This window comes from Carassius auratus, chromosome 39 (genome assembly GCF_003368295.1).
Source record: "Carassius auratus strain Wakin chromosome 39, ASM336829v1, whole genome shotgun sequence".
Classification (NCBI taxonomy): Eukaryota; Metazoa; Chordata; class Actinopteri; order Cypriniformes; family Cyprinidae; genus Carassius; species Carassius auratus.
This window is the reverse complement of record NC_039281.1, coordinates 1824455-1850150: the sequence shown is the minus strand read 5'-3', so window position 1 is coordinate 1850150 and position 25696 is coordinate 1824455. Positions and strand designations below refer to the sequence as shown.

At 36.3% G+C, this 25696-nt stretch overlaps 1 protein-coding gene across 3 annotated transcripts; it reads left to right on the top strand.

Annotated features, from left to right (window-relative positions):
• Positions 1–1050: 1050 nt before the first annotated feature.
• On the top strand, positions 1051–23253 carry LOC113057632 (nuclear factor NF-kappa-B p105 subunit-like). Of its 3 annotated transcripts, none has more exons than XM_026225071.1 (24): positions 1052–1405; positions 2495–2529; positions 3427–3526; positions 6028–6068; positions 6299–6397; positions 9471–9619; positions 9743–9906; positions 11023–11181; positions 12037–12141; positions 13979–14070; positions 14210–14348; positions 14547–14690; positions 14812–14907; positions 16099–16266; positions 16414–16555; positions 16722–16836; positions 16947–17148; positions 17239–17408; positions 18202–18304; positions 18505–18641; positions 18729–18789; positions 19543–19709; positions 20205–20331; positions 22107–23253. In XM_026225071.1, the coding sequence occupies exons 2-24, from the start codon at positions 2500–2502 to the stop codon at positions 22199–22201; spliced, it is 2805 nt and encodes a 934-aa protein (XP_026080856.1). In that variant the 5' UTR covers positions 1052–1405; positions 2495–2499; the 3' UTR covers positions 22202–23253. The 3 variants fall into 3 exon arrangements, with proteins under 3 accessions (XP_026080858.1, XP_026080856.1, XP_026080857.1); XM_026225072.1 differs by lacking the exon at positions 1052–1405 and adding an exon at positions 1461–1571; XM_026225073.1 differs by lacking the exons at positions 16722–16836; positions 16947–17148; positions 17239–17408; ... (4 more) ...; positions 20205–20331; positions 22107–23253 and having other exon boundaries at positions 1051–1405; positions 16414–16559.
• Positions 23254–25696: the final 2443 nt, after the last annotated feature.

Here is a 25696-nt window from a genome sequence, read left to right as displayed (position 1 = left end):
TAGTTGTTCAGCCCATGTTTCTAGATCTCTCAGATCTCTCAACAGCTGCTGGATTGGAACTCGCATTTGTTAGGTGAATAGCAGCTTAGACCCACTCACTACCATTGACATTGATGTATATGTGGACAGATGTAGAGGAGTGCCCATGTTCAATAAGAAATTGAGTTTTTTAATCGCCTAATTTAAAAAAAGGGTTCATTTGATGCATTCATTCTTATGTTTAAGCTATTTTAAATCTTGTTAATATTTAGTTTGAGTCTCACAGACACGTGGTCAGGTCCAAAAGTGGTGAAAATAAAATTGTTTCCAGTATACCTTTATACTAGAATGCATGATGGCAGTACACATATATGCGCTTGTTTTTATATAAAATACAAAGAAAAACAAGTATTTTGCAGTGCATTAGACCCCAAACCAGGGTGTGAGAAGCAACGCAATGGGTTTGTAAATTAATAAAGCAAATAATGAATTAAATCATAAAAATGTTAAACTAAAATAAATATTTGTAAAATAAAGTAAATAAAAATAAAAAGATGGGACTATTAAGAACATGCAAATGTGTTGTTAAATTATTGACTTGAGGAAAATTGACCCGTTTTTAAAGCAGTATGCTTTGAAAAGAGAAAATCTATGAATTATGAACAATTCGATCTGTCATTGTGTGAATAACATGTAATCTAAAAAGTAACTCTAATCTGATTGTGAGTATTTTAAAATATAAAATAATATAATTTTAAGTAGGAATCTGATACTCAGATAGTAATACTCGTTCCAGATCACGTATAATCAATTACTGTCCACCAGTGTAATATTTACTCGTCTGCTGCTAAAAATGTATTAATTTACTTGTTTGTTTGCTGATCTTAGATGGTTTAAAGAGTCTCCTACCCTGTCCTCTATAAAACCGGCAGCTAGCAAAGCAGCCTGAGAGACCCGTAAACCATTTTAGTTTTTTTGTTTTCATATTCACATATGGTACTGGGTGCTCACACCGGTGTCCACGCGTGGGCGCAAGAGGACGTTTTTGAAAGCAAGACATGTCTCCCCCCAAAGTTACGTCACAGGGAATTTCCAGTAAGGAAGTCGAGCTACTATTCAAACGATCGCGTAGATCTCGACATGATTTACTCTGACCATTCGCGACAGGCGATTCAAATCGATTGATCCATCTATCGATCTGCCTTTTAACCTCAGTGGGCCTTCTGCATATCCATGTCTACCAGACGCAACAGTCACCCTGAATAAGGAACCTGCCTTGAACTGACTTTCTATCAGCCTACAGTAGTTAACCTAGCTTCAGCGCAAAATGAAGAAATAAGCTGTAACGAATAAGAAAACTTGATCCTGAATCCCAGACCTCAGCTGTTTGATGTTGATTCTGAGCATCGGATATCAATCAGGAAAGGTAAGCAGCCTCATAGATCCAGCCATGCTTGATGTCTTTGGGTGCCCATGTTGCCATCTAAAGGTTGTTGTGATACTTTGTATCAAGTGTTGCTGAACTTCCTACTTCTGCCTTAGAGGCCAAATTCACATTTCAGCTATCAAGGACTTTTGATAAACTGGTTTGGGTGAGTACGATCACCTCGTGATGCACATTAATGTGCTGGAATTTTAGTGGAGTGGCTAAAATGTGTTATTATGCTGGCTGTGTGTCAAAATGTATCAATACAGTAGTACAGTAAAGGGCTTCAAGGCGCGTTCGGTTCGAACATCCGGGGTTGATTCGAACACAAGTTCTGTTCGAACAGCACTTTTCTGGTGTTTCAAACGCGAACTGATGCATGTAGTTTGTTTTAGATTAGCGGACATCTATCACATAGATAAAAAGCCCACAGATGATTTGCTCACTGGTTCCGTTCTGCAGGTAACAGCAACACCAGCAGGAGGCGAGACAATTGCGAAGTTTTTTTTTTAACCCATTCCCTACAGTTCACAACAGATGTTCTTATCCTTTTTGAAAACAACCGTGCAAGATTTTTACATAAACACAACAGTAGCCTAGTAGCAGTTTTGCCTATAACCATATAATTTATTTTTACACGTTAAATGCTTTGGCCTTCCTCTTGACTCATAGCCAGCCTTTGAAATAGCATTTTTTTTCCCCCTCACCAGTCAATTTGGCTATTAAATATTTAAGTAGCCTACCCTGCTTATACTTCTACTCAACTTATGCTAGCCATAAAGGCTGGTCAACACTATATGTGACAAACCCTTGAAAAATCATTTGTACTTTGTGTCAGTATGTTATAGAAGGAGGCATCAGTTTACTGTTGGAGATTTGTAGTGTCGCGCCGCATCCAGTGTAATAACAGGTTCTGTTGTATTTGAACTAAAAGATTCGTTCAAAAACAAACATTTCTACTGTTTGTGTAACCAATAAAGAATTAGCTTTTAACTTCCCTTTCATAGGCATATGAAACTGTGTATCATACACTGTGTGACTAAGAATACAACTATGAAATGTGAATTAATGTTTTACTTTTCGTCGCAGGAATCATGGCTGGAGAGGATCCTTACCCAGGAGTGGTAAGGAAGAGATTTTCTTTCTTCGAACTCAATTAACATCAGCAGTCTTACATATTTCTGAGTATTTTGTCTTTGGCCCCAATTGTAAGACCAGAAAGTGAATTGGTTCAGTTTTAATTTCATGCTGACTTTAAGCTTCTGTTGATACCTGCTAATTTATTTATGAAAATATTTATTTTCATGATAGCTGATAGCAGATGGATAGCATGAAGCTCGTGCCTTGTAATTATCTTCACAAGATAAACCCAGACCTCAGAGCTCTTTTTTTGTGTGTTGTTTGTAACAGATGTACGCCTTTGAAGGCATAAAAGCCTGATAGTAAATGATTAAATTTGAAACAGGACATATTAATTTGTGTAAATACCACAGCATCACACAGGAAGTGTCTCTTAGAAAGCTGAGGAGGTTTTCCTTTTTCCTGCCTTCTGTGGTTTGCTATTTAACCCATAACACAGCGCCAAATTAAGCTAAACACTGTAGTTTGTACAGTTTTGTATTCACATTTAAGGTCATATTACTGCCTGTCTGTCTGCACATTCTACAGTGATGCATCTCACACCTGTAGCAGTAAATTCAAACCCTCCGTTTATGACACAAAGTCATGGAGCTGTTTAAAAAAAAAAAAAAACAGTTTTCAAAATAGTCATTGCATGCAAATCTTTTTGTGATGTCTATATGCTAAAGCCTTTAGTTTGAAAAACATCTACATTCTCTAAAGCATGCATAGAAACCAGCATGTGTGATTTCTGTTGTATTTTCAATCGTTCTAAAATTATGGCTTTTAATGTGATAAATATGTTTACATGACACGTACGTTATCTGAATATGTTGGAATAATAGTATAACCTGTTCTTGTGCATGTGTGTCTGGTTGTTTTTGTTTATATTCTCTCTGAAGTACATGGAACATATTGCCCCTTTCCATGACGATACAATGTGGATGACCATGGACCCGACAACGTTCCCGGGCATCCACAACAATAATGTTATGAGGACAGGTAAGAGTCTCCTTAGAGTTTTCAGATTTGTCGTTCAATCAAGGTCTTGGGAAAGAGATAACTTGGCGAACTTTGCAGAATGGATGCGGTTCCCTTTTTACTTCTTGTTTTATTCTTTTCTCAAGAAAACAGTCACCCTGCAATAACATTTAGTAAGAGGTCAAAATCCAATAAACCTTTCTAGTGAAGTGCAGACACAAAATCCCAGAAACATGTCATTCCTTGGTCCAGTGATTTTATACACAGTAATTAGTATATTGCGTAGGATTGCGCTACAATCTATTTTTCCCCACTTTTTTCACTTCCTCGTTGGATTACAGAGACTCGACTGAAAACCATGAACAGCTTTTCACCACCATGTGGTTGCATGAGAAACCTCTCTGAGATAAGTGCCTGTTTTGGGCCTGCCACCATTCAACACCTGTGCTTGATCTGCTGGAGCACAGTATAACTGTAAACCTGTGCAGTTTTGATTGAAAATGCATCTCTGCTTTGACTGAAAGGCTATCTAAAGGGCACTCTTAAAGGGATAGCTCACCCGAAAAAATTATAATTACAATAATAAATGCATGGCATTCTTTCATCTGTAAAACAGAAGATATTTAGAAAAATGCTAATGAAAGTGCTAGGTTGGAGAAATTATAAATTCAGCATTACATAATTTGCTCACAAACTGATCTTATGCAATTAATGGGTGTTATTATAATAATAGGGAAAACATCTGATTAATGCATCACAATAATCCACAAGTAATCCACTCAACCCCAGACCACCAGTTAACGTCTTGTGAAGTGAAAAGCTGTGTGTTTGAACAAATGAATCCATCATTAAGGTGTTTTAACTTAAAAGTTTTTCAACTTTAAAATGTCAGTGCATAATAACACTTTCTCCAGTTCCCCTGTTGTCCTTTTACATCAATATCCACCAGCAGATTTCTCCACCAGCAGTACTCTCATATTTCTCTCCTGATTCAAATTTGGTTGTATTTTTTTATTTATTTTTTCACTGGAGAAAGCAGTATTATGGATAGAGGACTTGTATTTTAGACAGAAGGTACAATTTCACGTTGTCAACTTCTTAATGATGGATTTGTTTATTGCAAACACGCAGCTTTTCACTTCATATCCCAAGACATTAATTATTCATGTCATGGAGTCATGTGGATCACTGTGATGTTTTTATCAGCTGTATGGACTCTTGTTAATTCTGACGGCACCCATTCACTGCAGAGCATCCATCGGTGAGCAAGTGACGTAATGCTGAATTTCTTCAAAACTGTTCTAATAAAGAAAAATGAATCTACATCTTGGCCATTTTTGGGTGAATTGTTCATTTAGGTGTCTACTACATGGGGTTGTCTTGGCGGGACGCTCACATTAGCAGGACGAAAGCATCATTTACTAGCATCATTTATTTTAGGTGAGCGCTGGTATTTAGAGGTGACATGAGCGATATATTGGTCAAACCGGTTAGACAAAATTTTAGAAGAGAGTTCAACTCTATTCAAGCATGTAGCAGCACAATGTGGAAATACTAGTGATACAGTGTACTCAATCTGACAATTGAATAATGTATAGCTATTTTGAGTTCAGTGCAACCTGTGGTTTTGACATTATTAGACTTGAGACGCCTCATCAAGCAAAGAACAGGTGAGGAATGGTGGAAATACAACTAGATCTAATCCAGCCAAATAAAGAACCTGTCCCTGTAATATCATAAACACTCATAGATCTAGACCATTTCATAAAGTCAGTGTACTGGGAGAAGTGGACACATTCGAGCTGGGCTGTGTGAGTTTAAATTCTGCAGGTTTAGTAGCTGATTTAGCTGCGCTTCACCAAGGATGTGGTCTCAGTCCTTGTAGTGCACAGGAAGAGGAACACGCTTGCACTTCTGTGGAAACACGTGGTGCAGCAAGAGCTCTGGCCCTAAAATATCTGCAGAACACCCGCCTCTCAGCAAAAGCTCTGATATGCTTGATGGCCCGAAAGTCTGCAGTTCAACTCCTTCTGATTTTCCTACACCTGGTTGAATTAAATCACTTCAGCTAGTCATATTTGCTTCTGTTTCTGTTTGAATTGCAGCGGGACATTGACATTGTAAGCATATGAGTTCCTTTTTGGCATAAAATACAAAAAGAGATATTCAACACAATGTTTACTCTGCCCTTTTGCCTTTTGATTGCCTTTTTTTTTTTTTGCTTTGTGTGAAGAACAGATATTTCAGTTGTTGCATTCAATTATGTTGTATTCAAACATTCCATATCAATCTTTGCTTAAATGATGCTAAGGATAAACTTTTATTAAGACTTGAAGGGACATTCACAATTAACTAAACGGCGCCGGTTTTCTGTTTCAAAACAAATCATGATCTAGCAAGTATAAAGATGTGGAAGTGTGAAAGATACTTGGGTGTGACTGCAGAGTGGAAGGTTAACAGAATAACTGGTGAGGGAATTTCATTTTACAGTTCAATTAAAGGTTTTTTCATCTCTTTTGCAGTCGATGGACCTTATCTGCGAATTGTCGAACAACCAAAACAGGTGACGCATACAATATTTTTGCACATGCTCTTGTTAAATGATTTGAACTGGTCAAAAAAGCATCACCACTGAAATGTTCTCATGCTTTTGCAAGTGATTTTCCGAATGTGTTAAGCTAAACACACTGTATTGGCACAGAGGCTCAGAAGAGACTGGTAACTCTGGCAACAGGCAGTGACAATAGCGAACTCATTATTGCAAAATATTCAGTCTGACATTGTCATCTCCAGAGGGGCTTCAGGTTCCGGTATGGATGTGAGGGCCCCTCCCACGGAGGACTCCCAGGGGCCTCCAGTGAGAAGAACAGGAAGTCTTATCCACAAGTGAAGGTAGGTCCTACCTGATAGATCTCTGCTGATGCCCGGATATAAACAAACCCTTCTCTAACAGTTCGCTTCTCTTTGGGAAATGGGGTTTAGATCGAGTGCATAAACATATTTAAAGCTGTTTCCGTTTCCAAGTGATAATCAAAAAGTTATTTTTTATTTTATTTTACTTTATCTTCTCAAAGAAATGTAAAAAAAAAAACTTGAAAATCTCTCTTTGACTTAACGCTATATATATATATATATATATATATATATATATATATATATATATATATATATATATATATATATATATATATATATATATATATATATATATATATATATATATATATTTATATATATATATATATATTTATTTATTTATTTATTTATTTATTTATTTATTTTATTTTTTTATCACTAATTTTGAATCAGCAAGTGTGCATTAAATTGATTTAAAAATAAGAAATATTTCTTGTGCACAAAATTAGCAAATTAGTATGATTTCTGAAGGATCACGTGACACTGAAGACTGGAGTAATGATGCTGAAAATTCAGCTTTGCCATTACGGGACTAAACATTTTCTATAAAAATCAGTTCATTTGAATGATAATCACATACAGTTTAACCTATTTCTCATACAAAGCTTGTATGGCTTGAGAATATTTTTTGTTTTGTATGTTTTTTGTATGGAAAAAGAGCAGAGAGAAGAGTTAGTAAATAACAAAACTGTTTCTGCCAGCTTGCAAGCACAAGTACTGTATTCCCTTCAGGTCTGCATGGTTTTGAGCTCTAAAGAGAGAGAGAGGGCTGTCTGATATGGCAGATCTTTCTCCAAATGATCCAAATGATGCAATATTTATGATGCAATAATCCAAATGATGCAATATTTGCTGGAGCACTCAGTTAAAAATAGTAACTGCTGTCTCTTACAACTGCCATTCAGTGCCAGCTCACTTATTTCAGGATCACGGTGGCTGAAGGTTGAGAAAGTGAGTGAAGCAAAACAAGGGAAGAAAGGAGAGAGTTGAAAGTAGGACTCTGTTCTCTATTACCATGTTCTTCTTCGTGATGGCAGTCCGTTTAGGAATTTCCTCAGAGTGTCACTGGGGTTAATACTTGGAAGACTGGTTCTATGTTATGTGTCAGAGATGAGAAACGAAGTGTGAAGCAGCTCGTCCCCTCTCGCCTAGAAACACTCTGACATGCAGCACACAGAAACACACATTGAAGAAATGTGTGTGTGCGTGTGTGTACATTGCACATACACCTCCGCGTAGTGTGGGCTTTACTGAGGTGCTAATTACTTGATCTTATGTTTTCATCAGAGTTTCCTCTAATGTTTAATACAGTAACTTCTTAATATAACGTACAAAAGGACAAAAATGAAACTTGATTGAGGGCCATGGGTCAAAGTAAATGTTGCATTTTATCAGATGATATTATATTAAAATGTATTAATTTCTGTGCTGAAAACCAATTCTGTGTACAGATTTTATTGTTACTTATTGTTTCTGGTCATAGATGTCAAAAAGTACAACAAGGTCCCATTAGTTATTATCATTAGTTAATGCATTAAATTACATTAACTAACAATGAGCAATACATTTGTTACAGTATTTATTAACCTTTGTTAATGTTAGTTAATGCAAATACAACAGTTCATTTTTTAACTAATGTCAGTTCAAGTCCAGGGTCGGAAATTAGTGGGGGCTTGGGGTGAAAATGCTCCTATAATTTAAGGTAAAGGAGCTAAAAATGCCCCACAACAATTAAACTATTTCGATTACGAATCTATTACAAAAAAAAAAAGTGTAATAATTTATATACAGTATAGTGTAAACTTTCTGCATTCTGCAATTGTTGTGTAAGTATGTGTATGCCCCCTTTGAGCAGCATTAAACTGTGTAAACAAACATAAATTCACAAACATGAAATGTTAATAAATGTTTATTTTTAATTAACATCAAATAAACATGAATTAAACGTTATCTAAAGTGCTTCCCTAAATTCGTCTTTCCCCTTCAATCCAAACGAACTTGATTTGAATTTGAATGTGGAGGAAGAGGAAGCTTCATGAAATGTCATGAATTTCCATTGCTAGTGGTGCTATTATAAAAAAAAAAAAGTTGTTCAAACTTCTCACCAATGTATTTGAATTCACCACTGCAAACACAACCTATACTGTATCTAGATCAGTAATGCAGTCTATTGTTTTGAAGCAGTCAGTTTTGGTTATTTGAACAGAAGCGCTTGGATTCCGTCTTTTTCATGTATTTTATTGTGGTCTACTATAAGGGCATTTAGTTTACTGCTCTAATTCAGGTTTACGGTATGCATTTCCGGGTTGATTCATTTTTATATCATTACTCTTGGCAAGGGGAAATGAGCTCAGATGCTCTTCAACTGTTCAGCCAGCTGTCTTCAGCGGTGTTTGCCTCTCGGCCAGATCTGAGATCTGATAATCATCACGTATGGATGCACATGTATGTTTTCATGCATCACTGCTTTCATGATATCATCAAACGATTCTTCTAGAGGGGCTCATGCTCATATTCTTTGATATCCGCTGGGTATTTTTTTCTGGGGGCTGATATTGCTTTGTGCATGAGTCATTTCGTCCCAGAGAAAGTGTCTTATGAGCCATATTTGAACTTGGCCTATAGAAGCAGTCAAACCACACACCTTGGCCTATGAGTCAAGAAGAGATGCTTTTAAACCTTTTATCATTGTTTGGGATTTATTTGTAATTCAGTCCACTGTGCACTTTTTGTTTATTTGAACTCTTTCGTGCGTTGAGGTTGTTGTTGATAAGGATGGCCAAATTAGGCTGTGGAAAAGTCCACAAACGGTCTGCCCACTTTCCCTGTGAATGCTGGGATTTCCCCCACCAAAATGAGATTAGCATACCTGTGACATTCCTTTGCTATTAATGTCTTCTCATTTGCCTTTTAGACTTAAGTATGTGTAGAACCGCTTCGCAAGTACTTCACTATGATTTTTGTGTATATATTTATATTCAGCAGATGAAAGTCTGATTAAATATGAGCCACTTTTTTTTGTTTTTATTCTGTGTTTGTTGGACAACAGATCTGTAACTACCAGGGTGCCGCTCGAGTGGTAGTTCAGCTGGTGACACACTCCGCAGAGATCCATCTTCATGCTCACAGCCTGGTGGGCAAACAGTGCGATAAAGGAATCTGCATTGCCGACTTGCAGTCAAAAGATTCAAGCATCAGGTCTGAATTTGTCCCTCAACATCCATTTATTCAGAATGGCTTTTTCTGAGCTACAGCACTCTTGGTCCATGCAGTGATGATAGCGAGGGCCCTTATTAATGTTCACTTGCGAATGTTTCACAGTTTTCCTAACTTGGGCATTTTGCACGTGACAAAAAAGAACGTAAGCAAAGTTTTGGAAGAGAGGATGATCGAGGCCTACAGGATGGGATTTAACTACGGCATATCCATCCATCCTGACATTGATGCCCTACAAGGAGAGGTTCGCATGCCCAGAGAGCTCACAGGTGTGTTTGTGAAAGCCTGAACCCTTCCTGACAGATTATGTCACTCTGTCTCTTGACATATTCAAGATATTCATCCATTTTTCTTCTGGCCCCATCAGGGTGGTAGTTAAGATATTTACTTGCCCTGCCAACATTTTTTCCTGCCTCACCACAAAGATTCTAAATACTAAAAATAACATTTATTTGCACTTTTTCATATACACTACCATTCAGAGCTTTGGCGTCAGTAAGATTTGTTCTTTTTAAAATAAATTAATACTTTTTATTAAACAAAAATGCAGTAAACATATGTGTAGTAACTCAGACAAAATATTCCTGTTTTAAATGAATGCTGTTCAAAATTTCTATTAAGAATAATTTAAAAAATGTATCACGGTGTTCAAAAAATACGAAGCAATGCAACTGTTTTTTAAGGATCATGTGACACTAAAGACTGAAAATTCAGCTGGAATAAATTACATTTTTAAATGTATTATAAATAGAAAAATCAAATGAAAGAAATAAAGGTTATTTTAAATTGTTAAAACTAGTGTTTCACCATATTACCATTCCTTTTTACAGTATATTTGATTGAATAAATGCAGCCTTGGTAAGTGTAAAATAAAAATGATACTGCTTATGGTCAATGTAGCTTAAAGGTTGAAAGTCTGGGATAGTAACAGAAAGGTTGTAGGTTCAAACTCTACAAGGAGCAGTCGGTTTTCACTTTGTACCAAGACAGTTTGCTCCAGGGGCACTGGCTGTATAATTTTTTTTTACTGTATGTCACTATGGATAAAATTCTACTGATGATCTAAGAATGCTTTTATCAACAGAAAGGTTTAAGAGATTATTGGGTAACACTATATTTTAAGGAGTCCTTGTTACATGTACTCACTATTATTATAAAAATGAATTATGCATATTGCATGCAAGTAAGCCAAACCCTAATCCTACCCATAATGACATAGTAAGTGCATGTAGTTCATTAATAATACTCAGACCTTAAATGTGTAATTACACTGTAACAAGGACACCTTAAAATAAAGTGTAACCGATTATTGATTCTGAGAAAGTAATGTAATGTAATGTAAAATAAAATTTAAGAAGCTCAGCATATGTGTTCATGTATTTTAGATACTGAGAGGAACCTGATTAGCAGCGCATCTATTCATCAGTCAAAGGAGATGGATCTGAGCGTGGTGCGGCTCATGTTCACAGCCTTCCTGCCCGACAGTGATGGAGGGTTCTCCCGCAGACTGGAACCAGTCATTTCAGACCCCATCTTTGACAGCAGTGAGTATCATCCTCCTTGACACTGACCATCTCCATCAAAAGCATTCATAGCAGTGTTATTTTAGTATCATTGAGATACTAATATAGTTTTTATCATTGTTGTTGTTGTTATATTTATTGCATTTGTATTTTAGTTTTAGGTAGTTTTTGTCTATTATATATATATATATATATATATATATATATATATATATATATATATATATATATATATATATATATATATATATATATATATATATATATATATATATATATATATATATATATATATATATATATATAATCTATTAATAATTTTGTCTATTTTCTGTCATTTTTGTATATAGGTCTTATTAATTTAATTTCAGTTTTTTTATTACATCAAGTTAAACTGACTGAAAAAGGGAAATGTTACATTGACAACCATCTGAAGTCAAATAGATTTTATTTTAAGAAACGAAATGGGTTTATTTAATGAGTTTAGTCATAGTTAGATAACTCTCATTCATAGTCATTAGAAATGATAGTTTTTAGCATGATTTTGAGTTTGGGGCTATTACTGATATATTTTTAAGTCTCACTCTTGATCTCGTTCTTGTTCTCATTTTCCTATTCCATTTCTCGTACTCTCACTCTCTGACAGAGAACTGTCAGTATTGCTTCCTCTCTGAAACTAGGCCTACACTTTCGATTTCCCCTCCCTTTTCTAATAATCTGTCTCCATTTCTGCCTCTCTTCTCAGCACAGTCAGACTTCATGTTTGTAAAACGAGACTGCTAGAGAACAGAAAGGGAAAATGAGAAATCTCCACAAAAATGAAAAGCAGAAAGAGGTGTTTCCTTTCTAATATCTTTGACTCTTGTGGCATTTCAGAGGCCCCAAATGCCTCCAATCTGAAGATAGTGCGGATGGATCGGACCGCTGGCTGTGTGACTGGAGGAGAGGAGGTCTATCTGCTGTGTGACAAAGTCCAGAAAGGTCAGAAAGCAATATCGGCATGCTCTGCCTGTCTGCTATTGCTGAACAGAATTAAGGACATAAATTAAGAAAAGGATTTTTCCTTGCTGCTTCGAAATAAAGGGGTTGATTTACTATATAGACAAACTCTAACATCCACAGCAGAGATACGTGACCAATTCCTATTCAGCAACTTGGTTGTGGTTACATATTAACCTTTAAGAGTTTAGTAAATCATAAAGATAATTTGCATATGAACTACATTTCAGATGTTTGGGGTCAAAGCTGGACAAAGCTTGAAAAAGGCTATTCATTTGCATGATTTCAGCTAGAGAGGTTATGACCCTATTATTGTCCAATTGTATTTCTGATTTGAAATATGTTATTTAAATATAATATTGACATACGGTTTCAGAGATTTCAGTCTCTTAGCATTGAAGCAGATAAGAGCGGTACCTTCGGGACTGGAAAAAGCTGCCCAGGGGCATTACCAAATTGAGTCGCCGAAGGGAACTGAATTTTTAAAGAGCGCTTTGCCAAGGGTCAAAAAGAGACTGTGGAGAATGGTCTTTTGAAACTAAATAGTGACTGTTTTAGACTTCAGGAGAAAAAGGTATAATGGTGTAGATGTGGATGACTTGGGGATCAGGAAAATTTAAACAAGCCAATCAATGGATAGCTTTCGGTCACATGACCCACCGGCTCGAAGACATCCATAGAACCGCAGCACAAGCCTATCAGTTTTCTGTCTGTTTCACAGCCACAAATATTTTGATCATCTCTCAAAAAAAAAAAAAAAAAAAGTAAATATAAAGCACCCCTGGCAATATCATTAAACAGTGAAACAAAACATTGTAAAAACACTTAAAGTGCCTGTATATGTAAAAGATATTTGATATTAAACGATCAAATTCAGTAATCACTATATTAATGTTGCACATTGTGTTTATATTCTGGTGCCTGTGATATGCTTTGCCTGTGCAAAATATACATCATAAAAAAGATGTTTACTGAATTTCACCTTTTAATATCTGCATTTTACTGCATGACTGCTTAATGCAAACTGTGTAAAAATAACTGGCGTTCAGGTGGGCGTTCCTATGAGTGGGTGACGTGAAGTGAAAACGATACATTTTTCTGAATGAAGTTTAGCCTTTAACCTACAGGTGACACGCCACCTTGTTCTTTTGACATGCATTGCCACTCTTGAAGGAAGTTTTCACTGCAAATTTCCATCTGTACGGAATTCCCCTGGTCATATGCAAATTACAGGGCAAAGGAACGTTCACCTATACATCCGTTTTTCATCCATTTCTCTTCTCTCATATTGTTTCCTCCTACCCTTGCTCGCGATGAAAACTGGATCTTCATGGACAAGTCATGTAAGATAAATAGATGATCCTAAAATACAAAATCCTCAACCTTCACCATACTACGCACTAAATCCTCTGAAACACTCATTTTGATCAGTTGCAACATTTGAAATGACAAGTTTTGCTGTGTGAATCATATAGCGGCCATACCAAGCCCTAATAATATGTAAATGCAGTGTTAAATGATCATGGTATATATGAAAATACCATGCTATTTCCATCTGATACCTAGATTGGATATGTTTTAGATCATGTGTCCATAATGTGCATATCAGTTGCACCATAAAATGAGGTTTGAACCGTGGTAAATCATGGCTTTGCAGAAGTAACGACGCGCTGCATGCTGACGACAGATATTCAAGTTGTACTTTGTGTGCGGCGACAATCATTTCCTCTTTCTTTCCCCGTCGGTTCACATTAATTTAATTTTCTTGTCTTCCTCATACTGTATGTGATGTCATTGTTTGTTTTTGTTGCTGTGACAGATGATATCCAGGTGCGGTTTTATGAAGAAGATGAGTCAGGTGTAACCTGGGAGGCCTACGGGGATTTCTCCCCCACCGATGTCCACAGACAGGTCAGCACAGGAACTTGTCTGCCGTGTTCACTGTTACATCTTGCCTTTAGATGAATGTGATTCTATGGTGTTATTGTTATTATTAACATTAATGTTCTGGCGGAATGAATAATCCACACGCTACAATTCCAACTTTTAGTTTGCCATCGTCTTCAAGACGCCTAAATATCGGGACCAGAACCTCCAGAAGCCCATCTCTGTGTTTGTGCAGCTGAAAAGGAAGTCAGACAATGAAACGAGTGAACCCAAGCCTTTCACCTACCATCCACAGATTATAGGTATAGTCTTTAACCAACTCTCTAAAGGTTAAACGCTCTCGCGTGTTTGTATATTATATTAAATATTAATATAAAAAATATTAAATCTTTTTTTTTTTTACATTTTTACTGCACAGTTAAATAAAAAAGGTTCCAGTATCTGTCCATATACTATATGTTTACTTTGTTATTGATATACTGTTTCTAAACCATTTTAAGACAAAGAAGAAGTCCAAAGAAAGAGACAGAAGACACTGCCAAACTTTCAGGACTACAGTGGTGCAGGAGGCGGAGCTGGGGGCATGTTTAGAGGAGGAGGGGGTGGGTCTACAGCAGGGGGCAGTCCCAGTGGAGGAGGAGGAGGTATATGAATAAGCCATTACACTTCATATATCATATATCAGCTTTATTATTAGAAGCCTGAAATTCTCAGCATGCATGAAAGGTTAGTGATGTTAGCTAAATACATTCTTTCGTTTTCTAGGACATTACTTCCAGGGATTTCAAACCTATAACAATTGCGGGACTGGATATAACTTCTCCTCAGGCATGGGAGGAGGCGGGACCACCATCAAGCATGGTGGGTGTCCAAGCTGTCAATCAAACTCCTGCCATTACAGCAGTTTTGACTGTACAATTACATACATTCAAAAGTGTGGGGTGAAAGAAGTCACTTATTCTCACCAATGCTTCATTTATTTGATAACTAATACAGTTTAACCCTTTAACTATCACACCTTCCCGAATACGGGATGCCTACGTTTACTTCAATATATTACAATCAAATCTAATCTAACCTTGACAAAGTTTTTTTTTTAAGAATTCTCTTCTGCTCACCAAGCCAACATTTAATTGATCCAAAATACAGCATTTAGCATTTATACAGCAATAATCAGCATTTATCTGAAATAAGCTTTTATAACATTATATACAATTTCTATTTCAGATAAAGGCTGTTCTTCTTTTCAGAAACCTGAAAAAAAATCTACTCAGCTGTTTTCAACATAATAATAATAATAATATATTTTTTTACATCATTTATTTTAATACAGAAAAGGATAATGTCACACAAAAAAATTCAGCTTTGAAATCACAGGAATAAATTACATTTTAAAATATATTCAAATAGAGAGCATTGCATATTTTGTTTTATTGTAAAAAATATTTCAAAATGTTACTGTTTTTGCTGTACTCCAGATCAAATAAATGCAGACTTGGTGAGTAGAAGAGAATTATTTAAAAAACATAAAATCTTAAAACATAAAACTTTTGACTAGTGTATAGATACATACATTTTTACATTAAAATTATGAAAACATTGTTCGAACCAGTGATTCAACAAAAACTTCATTAACCTACTTCACTTGTTTCTCTACCGGATGAATCAGCATTTTTTAACGATTCTCTTGAATGAACAATTCATTCAATGACACATACATTTTTAAGTCACTTTTCAATGTGAAAAAATGTAATCGACACAAACGTTATTTGAAGCGCAGTAACCGTAAAAAAACGGAATTTGCTCTATTTTGATCGCTACCATTGAGATCAGGGTTTATATCTGAACTATAAACTTTACCCCAGTGTTTCTGTGATAATATGAATGACTTTAAGACAGAAATAATACTGAGTAGTTGAAGACAGTTTGTGAAGATGTTTCTTGACCAAACATGGTAACTGCTCTCTCTGTGTCAGCGGCAGTACAAACACAGATTTGAATGATCAGGTAACATTTTTTTATCCAGTTTCTCAGTTTTGATTTCTCTTCTAGCATATCAAGAACCAGTGGAAGACAGTGATGAAGACAGTGATGGTGATACCGATAATGATCCGGCAGCAGGTGGGGTGGTGCGAATCTGTGCCCATCCTGATCCTGTTGATTTGGGAGTGACAAGTGAGGACACAGAGCCTACAGAAAATCTGGAGTTAAACACCACAGGTTAGATTTAGTTTGAAGCTAAACCTTCAGATGCTCAAATAAGCTTGTGTGAAGTTCTCTAGCACTGGTCAAACAAGACTAAGCTTCGTACTGGTTGTTAGATACTTAGGTGTTAATTTGTGTGTTTGTGTGTCTGCTCTTTTTAAGGCTGTGTGTTAGAGCCGCATTTGGCTGAGCTAGCTGGAAGACAGGCTCAAGCTCTCTTTCATTACGCAGTTAGCGGTGATGCTAGAATGCTTCTGGCTCCACAGCGCCCCCTCATGACCACTCAAGACGAGAACGGAGACACGTAAGTCAGGAAAAACCAACTTCGTATTTCCCTAGAAGTCCTATTTCCATTAACTTCCCGCTTTTCGCCAAAACACGTCAACGTGAATGTATGACTCCAGATGTTTCGTCTTTGTTTCCCAAAGATCAAATCTTTATTTATGTTCTGTTTTGGATCTGACTTTTAGGAGTTTACATCTGGGAGTGATCCATAGTCAGACAGATGCCGTGCGAAATCTAGCACAAGTCATCTCGGCTCTCCCTGGAGAGGACATACTCAACATTAGGAATGATCTGTACCAGGTATTCTGTGCTATACTTTTAGAATTGAATCTGTTTTTCACTGCAACCAAAGCTTGTGAACTTCCCTAAAGCTCTGTGGCCAGTAAAATCCTCTGATACATCTGTTGCAGACTCCTTTGCACCTAGCAGTGTTGACACTGCAAAAAGAGGCGGTCGAGGCCTTGTTGGAGGCCGAGGTGGATGTCACGCTCACAGATCGCAATGGAAACACGGCACTTCACCTGGCGGCTCAGCAGAAAGAGGGTAGCATGCTGCGATTGCTGCTAAAGTACAAATCAGTGGAGCAATTAACCAGCATCCCCAACACAGCAGGTATTTCAGACTGGCTGTCAGATCCATTAAAGCTGAATTTGAAGCAGTCAGCCTTTATGCTCAGATGTGTTTATGCGCGTGTGTGTTCAGGTCTCTGTCCGCTTCACCTGGCTGTACAGGCAAACAGTTTGAGTAGCGTGCGAGCCCTGCTGGATGGCGGGGCAGATGTGGACATCCAGGAGATCACATGTGGCCGCACAGCACTTCATCTGGCCACAGAGCTGGGAAACCTTTCCCTCGCCGGCTGCCTTCTGCTGGAGGTACAGTGATGGGTTTGAAGGGTGTTGATTTAGTAAAACTACAAATGCCTGATATTGTTAAGTTTTGCTCTACATACTCTTAACCTTTGCATTTTCCCCCATGAAGCCCACCTATAATGTTAATCAATGCATAATTATTATCATCGTTTAATCTTGCATGACTTTTTTACCCAAGTCTTTTATGCTCACCAAGGCTGCATTTATGAGATCAAAAAAAACTGTAATATTGTGGAATATTTATTACAGTTTAAAATAACTGTTTTCTATTTTAATATATTTTAAAATGTAATTTATTCCCGTAACGCAAAGCTGAATTTTTAGCATCATTACTTCAGTCTTCAGTGTCACAAGACCATTTAGAAATCATTCTAATATGCTGATTTGCTCAGGAAACATTTATTCGTATTATCAGTTTAGAAAACTGCTGTGCTGCTTAATTGTTTTTTTGGGAAACGTGATCAATTTTTTTCAGTATTTTTTGATGCATAGAAATTCCTATGATTTGAAATGAAACATTTTTGTAACATTATGTCTTTACTATCACTGTTGATCAGTTTAATGCGTCCTTGCTAAATAAAAGCATGAATTTCTTTAGAAAAACTGAAATAATTTGTTAGTAGTCGTAATTATCTCTTAATGAATGAACTGACCTTAACTGAAAAATTGACTGATTGTTTTTGTCCTCTTGCGTTATTGGCAAACTATGTTCCTGTTTGACACTGTAAAGCTGCTTTGACACAATCTGTATTTTATAAAGTGCTTTATAAATAAAGGTGACACTTTGTCTATGCAGGGTAATGCATATGTAGACAGCATCACTTACAATGGTTCGACTCCTCTGCACATTGCTGCGGGACGTGACTCAACCAAACTGTGCGCGCTCCTGATGGCTGCAGGTGAGGAAGTGTGTTTTTTATTACAGGAGTCACTAGTGAGCGTTGCCGTGCTGAAAAATAACATGACATATCTACAAATAACTGTCTGTAACATCCTGTTCTGCTGTCATCAGTGTTCTGCAAATATGTCTGGCAGAATTTAGTATATTAAATTATTTCGACATGAGGTTACCAGTTAGTGTTGTGTACTTTGCTTTTAGGAGCAGATCCTCATAAAGAAAACTTTGAACCACTGTTCTTCAAAGAAGATGAGTTGTGTGGTACATGTGAGGAGGAGGAGGAAGATGAAGGCTTTATTCCTGGGACAACCCCTATGAACTTGGCAACCTCCCCAGAGGTGAGATAGAGGGTCAAATCTTTGGATAATTTTTGTATTATGTAATGTTGTTATTGGTTCTTTATGTAATGTATTGCATGTTTTCAGGTGTATGATATTCTTAATGGAGAAGAGTATCAGCTCACCACCACTGTTGTTCCACCACAAGGTATGAACACTGAGATGAATACGAACTACCATTCAAATGTTTGGAGTCAGATATGTATGCATGAATGTATGTATGTATTTATTAATGGAAAGACATAAAAATACATCAGTTAGAACACATTGAATTGATCAAAATGACAGTAAAGACTATAAGGTTACAAAAGATTTCCTTTTCAACTTAATGCGTTGTTTTAAACTTTCTATTCATTGAAGAATCCTAAAAAATCTAAACCATCAGTTTCCAAAAAATAGTAAGCTACACAAATGATTTAAAAAAAAAAAAATTGTAATTAAAAAAATATGTTTCTTGAGCATCAAATCATCATATTAGAATGATAATTTGACACTGAAGACTGGAGTGATGACTCCTGAAAATTCAGCTTTGGCAACAAATAAATATAAATAAATAAAATTATATCTTAATATATAGTAAAATAGAGATCAGTTATTTAAATCATAATAATGTTTAATTGTTACAGTTTTTTGATCAAATAAATGCAGACTTGATTAGCATAAGAGACTTTGATATTTAAAAAATATTTAAAAACTTAACATAAAGACTTACCGACCCAGACCTTTTGAATGGTAGTGTTGTTGACTCTGTGTTAACATTTATGCTTCAGATTTTTTTTTTTTTTGTATTGTTCAGGGCTTCCACTTTCACAAAAAAAAAAAAAAAAACAGGAAATATATGTATGTTAAGAACGGTTTTGTGTTCGTGTACATTTAAATATTGTTTGGCTTGTGTTGGCAGGTGACATGAAGAGCTTGAGCTCTGACACAAAGCAGGAGCTGTGCCAGGCCCTGGAAGGACCGACGGGAGGCTGGGAGAGTCTGGCTCATGCTCTGGGACTGGGCATCCTGGCCAGTGCCTTCAGACTCAGCTCCTGCCCTGCTGGAAAGCTGCTGGACAGCTATGAGGTCAACTCATTTACTTCCTTTTTCACTACAAATAATGTTGACCTGTATCTAAAATGAACAGCAGAGTATAAAAAGATAAAGATGTCTTCACTTAATATGATTAATCTAATCTAATTAACTGGCATATTACAGAAGCTCCAGTTCTTAGTTGTTATTCACTATATATAACTAATTATGAGGTCACTTATCTGAATTGATTGTGATGTGGGCCTGTAAACAGAAATACATTTTTATGTTAAATTTTCAATACAACTTTTGGAACTGAAAAAGTTCTGTATCATATATCATTTTTATTATATTATATTTATTATTGATTTTTAAATATTCAGAATTAGTGGACCTAGCTAAGTCCTATCATCTGATATCTCTCAGAACAACATTTAAAGAAATGAATTGCTCTAACATTGGCTATATCAGTAGGCTGAACATTTATGTTGTTTTGTGCATTCTGTAGTTGCTCTGGTTTCAGCTGCTGCTGATCTGTCCCCTCTGCAGGTGTCTGGAGGAACGGTGCGTGAGCTGGTTGAGGGACTGAAGCATGTTGGGAACAGCAGTGCTGTCAGTTTACTCCAGGCCATGTGCAAGGAGCCTGAAGCGGTTCACACCACGCCTCAGCTCACAGGTAATATTGACTCAGCGTTTCTTGGTAATGTGGCCTGGGTGGGTGAACATCAGTCAAAAGTGTTGGTTCTAGCCCCTCAAAAGGAGTGGTCCATGAAAAACTACTATTGTTCCCTGGTATGCATAACCACAGGCTGGTCTCAGGGACTTTCCCTGTAGTAAGTGCACTGGGAGTTCCTCAGGATGTGTCAGTAAAGGAGTAAGTAGTTAAATGGCTTTAAAAAAAAAACATTTGAATGTTATTTCAGATTAGATAAGAGGAGTTCAGAATAGTTGCGACATTTACACAATCCTGTGACAACATCAGTTTAATTATGTTCACCAAGGCTGCAATTGATAAAAAACTCAAAATTGAAAAATATTATTGCAATAAAATAAGTTTTCTGTTTTACTGTATTCCCAAATCTGTTTTATTCCTGTGTTGGCAAAGCCATATTTTCAGCAGCCATTACTCCAGTCTTCAGTGTCAAATGACAGGCTAATAAACCTGGCAGTGGAATAGTTTTTTATTATTTGATTAATACATGTGACTACGTTTAACTGTGTTCATATTGTGAGTCACATTTCTGTTTTCACTATTTTCTAAAACCATTTATATTTGATAAAAGATTCAGCTATGGTAAAACCACAGTAACCCATGGTCTTGAATGGCATAATGCTTTAATTTCTAAAAGCACAACCATAAATGTTAGATGACAGTTTTTAATATTTCCTTTGCTCTGTTTGCCAGAACATAAACATCAATAATCCATCTTCTCAAAATATGTTTTTTACTCATCGGTGTAGCATTTTTGATCTTTTTCCAACAGCACATCATCACTGTGGTATTTTGCAGTATGAGTGAGAATTTATTCTGTACTGTTCTGTTGAGAAGGTTTTTTTTTTTCTTTCTCCATATTATGGTTTGTAAAATCCCCAGATTAAATCACTGTCTGTCTCAGTCACCTGCCCCCCTCTCCTTAACAATTGTATCACATTGTGGTTCTCCCTGACATTACCTCATATGAACTCAAGCATGATGTCAGCAAAACATCATAGCCACTGCATTCTGAGGGAGTTCCCCTCGGTCTCAGGGTGACCCAACACACTGCGGTAGTGTTCACATATAGTCTCTGCAGAGATGGCCATGTTTCAGGGGGAAGCAGACTCTAGAGAGGGGGATTCCCAGGAACAGAAGTGAAAGCCAGATATGGCACTTCTGGGTTTTGTCTCTGGAGCAAGTATTTCCACCTTGCTGTCTGATTTGAAGGGTTGACATAGTTTTAGAGATTAATAAGCGTCTGTAACAGCAGTATGCTAAAAACGCATCAATGTTCAATAAATACAGTGGGATCCAAAAGTGATCAAATTTGGGATTCAAAATCTATTTTAAACCTGGAAACAAAACGTTTTAGGAAATTTTATGTGGTAAGAAGGATCAGAAATATTTAAGTTTCTGAGTATTGCTGTTAATAAATCAAAATAAGGACCAATTACTCAAACTGTTATTTTATTTCATTTATTTTATCCATTCAGTTTGTCAAGTGGATGACTTATTTGTTTTATTTAGTATTTTCTTCAGTGGTTTCGAACGCTTAGAACCCAGTGTAATTAAATCATATAGTATATAGAGAATATGCATGTGTTTTACATGAATTCTATTCATAGAATTGTTATTTTCATAAAAACATGCATAATAATTCCCTGTAAAAAAATATTTGGCAAAAGATTTGAATTTTTTTTTTATAGTCATATTAATAATCACCTTTCTTTTCCTCAAAACAAACGATTTCCCAGGTCCAGGGCTCTGTAAGCCCATTCAGGGATTGACACTGGGCCCCCATCAGGAAGAGAGTGGGATATGTGACAGTGGGGTGGAGACCTCTTTCTAGAGCCCCAACCTCAGTCTTGCCGACTCCAAACACAATCGCACAAACTGAGGCCTGACCCTATAAAACAGCTTCTCCCTCCTCACTACAGCACCACTCAACCTCAGGATACGCCTCCAAACTCTTTGATTGGTCACCGTCCAGTGTGGATGCTCCACCCACAATGCAAATGAGGGAACTTTGAGTCTTTAAAGGGATAGTCCACCCTAAAATGAAAATGTTGTCATTAACCACTTAATTCATATGTCGTTCCAAACCCGTAAAAGCTCTGTTGGTCTTCGGAATATCATTTAAGATATTTGGGATGAAAACCTGGAGGCTTGAGACTCTCCCATAGACTGACAAGTTAATAACAGTGTCAAGGTCCAGAAAAGGTATGAAAAGTCATTGTCAGAATACTCTGCCATCATACATGCAATCTGGGTTATATGAAGTGATGGGAACTCTTTTTGTAAGCAAAGACAACAGTCTCCGACATGAACGACATGGGGGTAAAAGATTAATGACAAAATTTTCATTTTGGGATGGATTAACACTTTAAATTTTCTGGCCACAGGGATTATTTTACAATTTTATTTTATTTTTTATTTTTTACTTTTAATAGAAATAATACCAAAAAGCACTTATTTGAACATTTTATTTTGTCATTGTATAGGAGCTAAATTTTCTTGCCATTTTTTTTAATTTCCAAATATCTATTTTCTGTTGTGCTAAAGCTGAGGGAGCAGATGAAGTCCAGAGCCCATCTGTAACATCTATAGTTATATTAAGAAACTGGTTTGATTAGTCTGGCCTCAACTATTTGTGTCCTTTTTGTTATTATATTTTAACAAACAATCCGGTTTAAGAACAGCACCTTCAGTTTAAATAATGTGCAGACTTCCTCCTGTAGCCATTTGGTTACAAAGGGTTTTCATCTGTAGCGCAAAATGCAATGATGTATAGGAAGAGGAAGAGCATAAGAGGAGGTCTTCTGGATTATTATGACCCTCTCAACCAATACGTCTGTTGAATGATGGAAAAAAAACGATTCTCTTCATAAAAAAAAAAAAAAACTCCAAAAAGACCTATTCAACTCTTGTGTGTACTTGTGCTGTGATGTACAGCATTATTTGGGGTGGCAATTGGATTTCTTTTGCATTTAGTGGTGCTACCTGTAACTCCTATATTTTGATCATGGGTTTCAAAAATAAATAAGCTTTGAGAGAATATACTCTCTTTCACATTTTTGATATATATATATATATATATATATATATATATATATATATATTCTGTTATAAAAGAATAGGGAGGTCAGTCCTGGGCAGTGATTGGAGAGTGTTTGACTAGATTTTGATGGACTGTGTGTGTGTGTGTGTGTGTGTGTGTGTGTGTTTGTTTGTTTGTGTATGTGACTTTGAGGAGCTTTACAGGAAGTATTTGTATGAGCATTGTAATAGCCAGATGCCTCAAATGCCCTTCATGAAACATTTGTAGTTACATACATTGAATCTCATTCCCTTCTGCTGTGTGTAAACTCAGGCTGTATAAAACAAAATATCACTCCGGTAATATGCTGATCTAAGATCAGTTATGTTCTTCTTTTTTTTTTTTTTTCTAAACATGGCCTTTGACCTTTAAACTGACTTAGGGACTCGTGTCACCAAAATGTGTTTAGCTGGCATAATATTTCCATACTATGGTGTATAATGTTTAAAAAGCAACAAAATCACCTGAAACCCCAAAATAAAGGTTTGACAGGCACTATAATTTTTTTTAGCTGTAAATTGGTATTTATGTCTGTACCCTGTGAAGCAGTGTTGTACAGAGGGACAAATGTGTGCTTTGGAACTGGTTTTATTGTGATACTTTTATAATAAAACAATTCATTGTGTACAACTGCTTTGACTGTCTGTCTATATTGCACACGTTTTCTCTCCATAACGGTGTTGTCATCTGTAAAACCACCAGCAGATGGTGTCATATCTTGTCTTTTTAAACACATCCAATTATTTGGATTCCAATTATTTAACTTCTCATAAATTATTATTATTATTATTATTTTGTAATCTTAAAATAATGATAATTACAATAGACTAATCATTAAATAAAAATAGCATTTATAGAATTGAATATACCTTTTCCATTACCTGTTATTCAACATTTCTTCAACTTACTCTTTCAGTTTTTAAGTTTGTATTCCATAGCTACACATAAGCACACATTAATGTTTATATGTGCATATACATATATGTATATACATGTTTTGTCCATATTAGTGCCTGATTACTGACTGTAAAACAACTCACGCAAACATTTGAAACATTAGTTTACAAACTTGATTTCATGGTTGATGATCACTGCACTATATTATTGGACTCAGATGGCCCACTTATTAAAATTTATTCCTGGACCCCGTGAATTTAAAGGAATAGTTCACCCAAAAATCAAAATTTACTGAAAATATGCTTACTCTCTCAGGCCTCCAAGGTGCAGTTGAGTTTGTGTCTTCATCAGAACGGATTTTGAGAAATATTGCATTTCATCACTTGTTCACCAATGGATCCTCTGCAGTGAATGGGTGCTGTCAGAATGAGAGTCCCAACAGCTGATAAAAACATCACAGTAATCCACATGAATACCATCCAATTAATGTCTTGTGAAGCCTAAAGCTCCATGCTAGTAAGAAACAAATCAATCAAGGCATTTGATAATGCGTTTTCCAGTGAAAAAAGAATCCAACCCTGATGTCCTCTCACATCAAAATTCAGAACGGTTTTGGACCATTTTCATTTGTAAACAGTGCTGTATCACTAAAGAAAGCAATGTTCTGGATAGAGGACTCATATTTTAGCGAAGCAATGGTTAAAATATCTTAATGATGGCTTTGTTTATTACAAACACTCATCCTTTTGCTTTGCATAATGTTAATCGATGGACTGGAGTCATGTGGATTACTTGTGGACTCTCATTCTGACGGCACCCATTCACTGCAGAGGACCCATTGGTGATCAAGTGATTTAGTGCTACATTTCTCCAAATCTGAATGAAGAAACAACAACTCATCTACATCTCAGATGGCCTGAGGGTTTTTAAGTAAATGTTCATTTTTGTGAGAACTATTCCTTTAAGCAATATCCTTGGGGCCTGTACACATTGTTGTTCCAGGTATGTTCAAGGCGTGTAATCAGTGTAAATGTGACATGTAAGATACGTTTTTTACCACCACAGGAAGCATATGTACGTCACAGGAAGCATATGTAATTCAGAACACAGTGGTGTCACAATGAGCTGTGACCACCCAGTCTGTGTGTAGGGGATTGTGTCTGTCAGATTAGCTACACTTTGGGCACAAAATTGTCTCCAGAAATGAGCTAAATCTGAAAAAAAACTTCATTTGGGGATGTCCTCACAAGCAAAGTAATGAGTCATACTTTTTCTTTTTACTCTATGATATATATATATATATTAAAAAAACATTTATGACTGTGAGTGAGCAACCATGAGGGTGTGGAA